The sequence below is a fragment of the Drosophila ananassae genome, chromosome XL (genome assembly GCF_017639315.1).
Source record: "Drosophila ananassae strain 14024-0371.13 chromosome XL, ASM1763931v2, whole genome shotgun sequence".
Classification (NCBI taxonomy): domain Eukaryota; kingdom Metazoa; phylum Arthropoda; class Insecta; order Diptera; family Drosophilidae; genus Drosophila; species Drosophila ananassae.
The window spans coordinates 9,884,597-9,893,880 of record NC_057931.1 but is presented as its reverse complement, the minus strand read 5'-3'; the positions used below and the strand labels follow the sequence as shown (position 1 = coordinate 9,893,880).

The 9,284-nt window shown below is 47.6% G+C and overlaps 1 protein-coding gene across 1 annotated transcript; it reads left to right on the top strand.

The window, feature by feature from the left end:
- Positions 1–402: 402 nt before the first annotated feature.
- LOC6504680 (mucin-2) lies at positions 403–6,029 on the top strand. Its single transcript, XM_032453180.2, has 5 exons — positions 403–819; positions 890–1,003; positions 1,072–3,670; positions 5,587–5,715; positions 5,780–6,029. The coding sequence occupies exons 1-5, from the start codon at positions 544–546 to the stop codon at positions 5,917–5,919; spliced, it is 3,258 nt and encodes a 1,085-aa protein (XP_032309071.1). The 5' UTR covers positions 403–543; the 3' UTR covers positions 5,920–6,029.
- The last annotated feature ends 3,255 nt before the right edge of the window (positions 6,030–9,284 follow it).

Sequence of the window (9,284 nt, the reverse complement as noted above, 5' to 3'; positions counted from 1 at the left end):
CCAAATTGCGTGAGTTTTAAGAGTTTTTTTTTGGTAATACCCGTAGTCTGTCTAGAGGCCCAAATCACGTAATCTGGTGAGCTATAGAGATTACTCATACCACTCGGAGAAGAAAAAGAAATACATCTCCGGTGCGGAAGTACGACAGTGGTACTCTCTGGACATGAATTTTCTACTACGGCCAGATGGAAGACTCTCTTCCGGTCTACGGTGGTGCTGGGGCACGTGGCTGGGAGAGTCTTGGCCGGAGAGGTAATACTCGGACTCTCCGGGTATTAACATTTGGCGTACTTAAATCACGCCGCTGTCGATCGGCATTCGAGTTATGCAACACTCTCGGGAACGGTCAGAAGCCCAGCCAGCGACCTTTTAAGCGAGCTCGCCCCGCTCCAAGCCACCAGTTGCCGTTGCAGTTTCACTTGCAACACCGGAACTCCAATAACTTTCAACAAAACACACACAAATGTTCTGGTAGGATTCAGCAATAAATTTGTTTAAAAAGTGTTATTTTCAAGTGAAGTGCCAAGAAAGAATAGAAAAAAGATGCAGTGCCTCTGGTCGACACTGCTGGGCCTTGTGGCTGTGCTCGTCCAGGTCACAGGTCGTTCGGTGCGTCAGGTATCCGGCGGCTACCATCCCGGATATTACGGACAACCGGCTCCCTATCCGGCCTATCATCATGCCCCTCTGCCCTACGGCTACCACGGATACCAGCCAGCACCTCCCGTCTATAGTCCAGCACCTGCTGCTTATTACGGCAATGTCTATGGAGTCTTCAAGGACTTCCCGGGCGGCGGAAGTCCAGTTAGATACGATTATGTAAGTTAACTAGGTTAATTGGGGCATGGAGAATTATTTCTTATAAAAAAACATCCCTATTCCCACTTAGAACAATCGCTGCTCCCGGAACTATGTGGGAATCAAGCCACATCCCGACCAGCAGCAGTACTACTACATCTGTCAGCCAAACTGTGTGATTTTCAGCAAGTGCCCCAACCAAGAGGTAAGTGCTTTCCCTAATTTTCCTTAATTACTCTATTAAGTGGGGGAGTCTGGCCTTTTTTTGTGTAGAAATTCAATCCCAGCAGTGGAAGATGTGTCCAGCAACAGATACAGCCTCTCAACCTGCCAGCGAACCGCCCTCAGTGCCAGAAGGAGGGACGCTTCCCGCATCCACATGATTGCAAGGTCTACTACCGGTGTCACAAGAATCAAACAGAGCCCTGGCTCTTTGCCTGCCCCGAGGGCACTGTGTTCTCGTCGCTGGAGAGGAAGTGCCTGCCCGGCGACCAGTGCCCCTCCACGGAGATCTCCGACAGCGGCAGCTATATTCCACAGAACTGTGAACTCAAGTTTCCCGAGTGCGCCGAGGAGGGCACCTTCCGTTCGCCGACGGACTGCGCTTTGTACTACACCTGCCGATTGCAAAAGGAAACCGGTAACTTCCTGCAGACGAGGTTCAAGTGTCCGGGCAGCAACAGCTTCGACCTGGACAAGAAGCTCTGCCGGCCGCGTAATGAGGTGGAGTGCTATGATTATGTCCCGGGTCCGGTGCCGGGTCCTTTCGCGCCGCTACCCTATTATCCGCCCTATCCGGCTGCCCTGCCCCTCTACGAGGAGGATGACTATGACACGGGTGCCGGCAAGGAGCAGGAGACTCCTGCCCTCAAATCGGATCGTGCTAAGAGCTTTGAGAAGCCCTCCGTCAACATAGTTATCGTGCCCACCACCACTACCACGACGACAGTGAAGCCCAACACTCCCACATACTCGTATCCTTACTACTATCCTTCCTACGATAAGTCGCACCACCACAACAGCAAGGAGGAGGAGCCCGCTCTGAGGAGTCTGAAGCTGGAGGAGGACATTGTGATTCTTCCCACGGCGACAACTAAGAAGTACGAGTATGTGAGGTACACGAAGACCAGGACCGAGGAAGAGGAGGCCACTGAGGCTCCAAGAGATGGTGGAAGGAAGTCGCTGAAGGGCTTGAGCTTGTCCGAGAATATTGTGATTATTCCGACCACAGAGAAGCCCACAGTGCCAACTTGTCCCACGCATCCTATAACCAAGAAGCCAGAAACCACTTCTACAACCACCAAGAAGCCAACGACAACCACAACTACTACGAAAAAGACAACGACAACGACGACTCCAAAGCCTACAACCACCACTCCAAAGCCTACAACTTCGACCCCAAAACCTACAACTACTACGACCAAGAAGACGACAACCACTACGACTGAAAAACCCACGACAACCACTACTACAACTAAGAAACCAACAACAACTACTGAGAAGCCCACAACAACCACTCAGAAACCCACAACGACGACTGTGAAACCCACAACAACCACAGAGAAACCCACAACAACTGTGAAGACAACCACGACTACGAAAGCGACAACCACACAGAAGCCAACACCAACAAAGAGGGAAACCACTACAGTGACAACTACCACCGAAAAGCCAAAAACTACAACGCCAAAACCAACAACTACAACTGAAAAACCAACAACTACGACACTGAAAACGACAAAAACTCCCAAGCCAACAACGACAACGACTACGACTCCTAAACCAACCACTACGACCCCAAAACCTACAACAACTACTGAGAAAACGACGACAACTACTCAGATACCAACCACTACGACTCGAAAGCCAACAACGACGACTCCTAAACCGACAACAACTACTCAGAAACCAACTACTACGACTCCAAAGCCAACAACTACAACTCAGAAACCAACAACGACAGCTCCTAAGACAACAACAACCACTGAGAAGTCAACAACCACAGAGAAGTCGACTCCCACAAAGCGGGAAACGACAACTATTAGTACAACAGAGAGGCCAAAGACTACTCTCAATCCCACAACCACAACCACCAAGAAGACAACCACAATTGAACCTAAAACAACGACCAAGACAAGCACCACAGTGACGACAACAACAGAGAAACCAACAACGACAACAATTAAGCCGACAACCACACAGAAACCAACAACTACAACGCCAGAGACAACGACAACCACTCTGAAGACAACAACTCCTAAGCCTACAACCACAGAGAAGACGACGACTCCTAAGTCTACAACAGTGACTTCTACGACCCAGAAGACAACAACTATAACCACTACAACCACTCCAAAGCCAACCACTACGACGAAGAAACCAACAACGGTGACAAGTACTACCCAGAAGTCAACGACAACTACTGAGAAACCGACAACTTCGACACCAAAGCCTACAACTTCGACTTCAACACTAAGGCCTACCACTTCTACTCCGAAGCCTACGACTTCCACGCAGAAACCAACAACAGTGGAGACAACAACGACTACCAAACTGACAACCATTCCTTCTACAACTTCCAAGAAGACAACAGAAACTACTCCCAAGACAACAACTGTGACGATAACCACACAGAGACCCACCACAACCACTCTCAAACCAACAACAGTGACAATAACGACACCAAAGCCAACAACCACCACTCGACAGACCTCGACAGTGACAACAACGACCCAGAAACCGACAACAACCACTGCCAGGATGACAACAACGAAGAAAACAACTACTCTTCCAAGTTCCAGCAGCTCCACCACCACCACAGAGCTGACCACCGAAACTAAGCCACACTGCCCCGATTCGGACGACACCTCAGGTAAGATATCCAGACTTCCCAGTGAATACGATTGCATTTCATGACCTTCCTTGAAAAAGAAGAGCCTATACTGAACGACACTTGCCTTACAGACACAGATACACTAAAGAAATGCACACGCCCCTCAGAAGTAGTTCTGAAGTCACTCAAAATCCACCAAACCGAGTCACTCCTGCCACAGAAACTGCAACAACTCGAGTCACAACCACCACAGCAACAACCACTCAGACAGAACCAAGAAACACACACCGACACTAAGGTAGCCGTCGGCAAGAGTGTTTTGGGGGAGGGACAGGGGGTCCTGGCGCAGAATCTCATCTCCGGCGGAGTGGCACAGAGTCCGGACTACATGGACGATGAGCCGCGGGGCGATGGATCGACGGAGAGTGGATCGTCGGGACAGAGCACCACAAAGATGCCCACCACCACCCTGTCCACACTGGCGGCGGCTCAGCTCCTGAGGCGGCTGTTCCACGTGATCTCTACCACGCCCAGTCCTCCAACCACTCCCCGGCTGACCTTGGCCCAGATGGCGCGCCACAACCTGGCCACCTCGAAACCCTTCATCGCCCACTCCCTGCGGCTGTCCATCAAGCAGCTGGCCTCCACCCAGAAACGCTCCATTGGCCCTCAGCCGAAGGTCCTGAACGCGACCAGCAGCCGGGAGAACGGCATTCCAGAGGACTCTGAGTACTACGACGGCGACTCGGCGGAGCAATATGGCGATGATGACACTGAGGTGGTGTCCGCCAAGGCGGCCAGTACCACGGTGGCGGCGGTGCTGCCTCTCCAGCCAACAACAACCACTGAGAAGAAGCCAGAAGAGACTACAACTTCGCCAAAGCCAAGTACTTCTAGTACGGCCCAACCGGAGTACGAAGACGAGTCCGGAAGCTCGGATTACGCCAATGATGAGGCCTCCGACTTGGAGAATGAGATACCCAACGAAGTCAAGAGTCTAGAAGAACGCAAGAGTCTTCTATTGAACTTGCTCAAGCAGAGACTCTATCAAACGGAAGAGGCAACCAGCACCACAACCTCCACTTCTACCACATCCACATCCACATCTACCACCACCACCACCACCACCACAGTAGAACCTCAGACCTCTAGCACTACCACAGTGAAGCCAATTCCAGTGGCTAGGAATACTAGCTCCTCAGAGTCTTATGAAGATGAGGATTATATGGAAGACGAACCCATTTCCTCCAAGGCAGAACCAGAAGCTAATCTCGAACCAAAGCTGATAGTTAAACCCACAGCAGCTCCTTCGAAGAGACACATCATCCCTGACATGGCTTCCAATTTGCAACAAAATGAAATTGTATCCTCGGAAGTCAAGGCTTTAAGTGATGGTGTCCTGTTTCAGGGACTCGCTGAACCACTTCGTCAACCTCAGAGGCTAACAAGTTCTTCGTTGGTTTTGAAACCAACTACTAGACCATCAGTTACACCAACAACTTCACCAACAATTTCACCAACAACTTCAACAACTCCCATCTTCAGAAGATTTTTAACAAAATCTTTAAGCATCTCAAATGAAAATGTAGAAACCAAAACTAAGAAACCAGCAACCACTTCAACCACAACACTTCCATTAAGAAGCATTTCAACAACTACACCAACAACAGCTCCAATCTTTAGAAGATTTTCCACAAAATCTCTAAGAATCTCCAAAGAAACAACCCGAAGACAGCCAACAATCACAACAGAATCATCTAGAATTCTAAAAACCCTCAATGAAAGTCCATCCAGAAAACAGAACTCATCTCATAGGCCGCGCCAGGAGGTGCTCACTGTAAACAGTAAGCCCTGGCTGCTGATGGCCAAGAACCACACCGTTCACCTAACCCCCATTGCCACAGCCGGCCACCCAGTGAACCAAACGAGCTCATTCTCTGATCAATCCACAATAGTTGCCACACCAGACGATGAACTCTCCACCGAGAAGGTGCCCCAACTGATCGTGAAGGTGTACGAGCCCATCGACCTCAAGATTGTGTTTTGCCCCAAGTCCTGTGACGAGGATCATGACCACAAATATGGTATGTAGTGTTTCCTATTTATTAAAGATTTCTGTTTAATTTTTTTTGTGGATTATGTTTGCAGACCCAGCTGATAGTCATAAGAAGCCCAGCTGTTTTGGAAGCGGATGCGACGACGAGGAGGAGCAGGTCCACAAGCATGTCGCCATCCAGTGGAAGCCACTGGAGCTGAGCGACGTGGCCAGTTTCCAGAATGCAGGCTAACCTCCTCCATACCCTTGTACAGGACTCTTAAACTCTTAACTCTTAAACAATACGATTAACCCTTAACTATAAAGACAATAGACATAAAAAATAAATAGATATTTTTAAAACAAAAAAGATTTTAAATGTTATTTGTTTTAAGGACCATCTGAGAATGGAAATTGGCCGAAAAAACTCACACAGATTGAATAAAATCAGAGAAAAAAGGATGCTTGGAAAAAGTAAAAGAAAAGTGCACTTTTCCCTCCAATTCCGAACGTCCTTCAGGCTTCAGTCACCTCCCTCTCTCCCTCTCTGAGGTGGCAGGCATGGGCAGTGGGTCGTGCCGGGCTGTCTGTGGCAAGTGTGTGTATGTGTGAGTGTTGCATGAGTGGGTGTCTGTCCAGAAGTAGGTGCCACCTGTTGTGCTGGCTGTGTGGCTGCAACAAAAGAAAGAAAGAAAGACCCTAAAACCAGTCACCAAACTCGAGCCAGATGCCACACGCTATGTATATGCTACATGCTGCATGCCACTTGCCACCAGGCGCCCAGTGATGACAGAAAATGTCGGCATGTCGGTGTTGGAAATGCATTTTTTTCTACCTCCCTCTCCCTCCTCCCTGTGCTGTTATTGTTTCTGATTCCGCTCTAGGGTCTCTAGATCCTGCCTCCTTTCTACTACCTCCCCCCACTCTCCCCCCATCCAAGTATTGGCTTTGGGGCGATTTACAGTTATGCGTGCCACAAATCGGCATCAAATGCGCTTAGCCCCTGATGTTCGGCACAAATCTCCAGTCGGCCATGAATAATTCAACAGTTCAACAGTTGGCCAAAAAGCAAAAGAAAAAAAAATCTAACTATGGCTCCACACAATTTGCAATTTGCAAGGATGTGCTTTGTAAGGATATCTCTCTCTCTACCTCGCCACCCCTTGTGGCAGCTTACTTACACATGCTACAAGCACTGCCACTGGTGTGCAAATCCTTTTTATGCCCGCATTATATAGTTCGCACGCGGCACACACTCGCTAAGGACTAAGGACTAAGGACTCGAGGACGCGAAAGGACACCAAGAACCGTCACATTTGGCCCACGATACGAGCGAGCGTCATTCAATTCCATTTCCATTTCTCCATTTCTCCATTTCCACATTTCCATTTCCACATTTCAGCATATCTTTGTGTGTATTTTTCCCCAGGACTACCAGGACCACCAGGACCTCCCACATTTTCACATTTCCATTTTGGTGGAAAAGCGCGCGACGCCATTCCATGGGCCATATAACCAAGTTCAATTACCTGTTACAGCCGTTAGATGAATTTCTATGGCCAGTACATGTCCCGACTAGTTGAGTACAGTTTCGAGTCCTTCCCGAAAGGATATAAAAGTGTGCACACACAGGCAGTCGCTGTCTCTCCCCCCACACTACACTCTCTTTCGTTTTTTTTTGAATATTTGAAATGTTTTTGTTCACACGCCAAAAGCAACAGTAGAAAGGATATGTGTGTAAGGATGTGCTTGTGTGTGTATGTGTAAACGGGAAGAATAACGACACACTTTGGCACGCATTTGTGATAAACATAAATGAGCTTAGAAATGAACCCCGCAGGATAAGGCGGGACAAGATATTGACTGTCGAGGGCGTTGCGTTTCAGTATCCTGGCATCAAGTATCTCAGGCCAGAAAACAGAGCATTATACAAATGATACGACATTAGATAAGCCTAAGTGCAAATTGGCTTACAAACCGGGATTTGTGATTTGCTTTTTTCTTTGTTGCGGCTTAGTTAGAATCCAGAATCCTGAATCCCGAATCCAGGATGCAAGGATGCCTCCCATCTCATCACATATGCATGAGGACTTCACTTCATGATAGATTGATAGTGAGGGAGGGACTTCTTTTCCCCCCAAAAACTAAAAGAAAAATATATACTTATGTCCTTAATGAGTATCGAACCAGGGTCCTGGCATACCTGCCACAACTTTTGCGGCTCCTGTTCTCTCGCCAAATATTGTTATTTGGGTCGACTTCGGTTATGCTTTCTTTTTGACCAAAAATAAAAGAGAAAAAAACCAAACACGACTGACTGACTGGGTCGTCAACATGCAAAAATAAGAAAAAAATGCAAAAAATGGCAAAGAAAGAATCGCATCCTGCCTGCAAATTCGCGCCACACAAAAGGAGCAACACACCGCTCTCTCCTGGAGGACGAGTCCAGGACGAGTATGAGGTTTTTTCCATTTTTCGGCGCATGAAGGCTGTAGCATGATGATGATGATGGGGGTCTCGAAACAAAGCCAAAAGGACACACACCACACACACACACATGTGAGGAGGCAGCAAAAAAATTGCCAAAAAATTCGTCCTTGATTCGTTGCAGTTTCTTTTTCGGTGAGGAGTGTTTCGAGTGTCGTGTGAGTTTTCTAAAACGAAAGCAAAAAGATGCACAAACACACACACTCACACATACAGGATACAGGATAAAGGACGGCACAGGACACGGGAGTTTTTGGGAGTCTGGAGTCATGGGGTGTGAGGCATGTACGAGTACGAGTACGAGTTGGGGCAAGGACATGCTACTCACTACAGGCTACGAGTTCATCGTCATGAATGAAATCCTGCAACACACTGATTGCCTTCCGTGGCAATCCCCAAAAAGGATATCAAGGAATGGGTTACGTTCCGTGTTTGTTGCTTGTCTTGCATCATCTTTGTTGCAAATTGTTTCTTCTTTTTGCTCCCTTTTCTTTCTCCTTACTCCTTTTTGTTTCTTTCGTTGTATTATTTATTGTATTTGGCTTTTTTGGCTTTATTTTTTGGATTGTGAACCTGTAGCTGCCCGTTTAGCCGATTGTTTCGTTTGATTTCGCTTGGCTGGCTGGCTGCCTGGCTGGTTGGCAGGTTGGTTGCTCCACTTAACCCAAAAGGACGAGGGTCCTGCGGTCTGCTTTGTCCTCAGATTTTGTGGCCGAGTGCATTTTTTGGCTGGCGTGCTTCGGCGATTGCTTTGTGTTAGTTATACAGGGTATTTTGGGGATGGTGTTCTGGGTATTTTGGTTCTTAGGGAAACATGTAACAGGTTGACCGCCTGTCCGTTTGTTCTTTTAAGTTTTTAGATAGTTTTTCTGTCAGATCATAGGAAGTTAAGTAAGTATAGTGGTACTTATAAGTATTTCTGATACAAAACTACTTAATTTCTATGTTTTTCTGCCGGAAAGTAGACTTTCTTTTCAACCTGTCCGGCTGTCCGCTTGTCCGTTAAAGCTTATAGCTTCTAGTCCATTTTTTTATAGAAAATTTAGAGAGAAATTTATAGATACTAGTATTCCTGATCAAATATTACTAGACTTGCCTTGGTGATCTGTCTCTTGACTTTCTACTTATTTT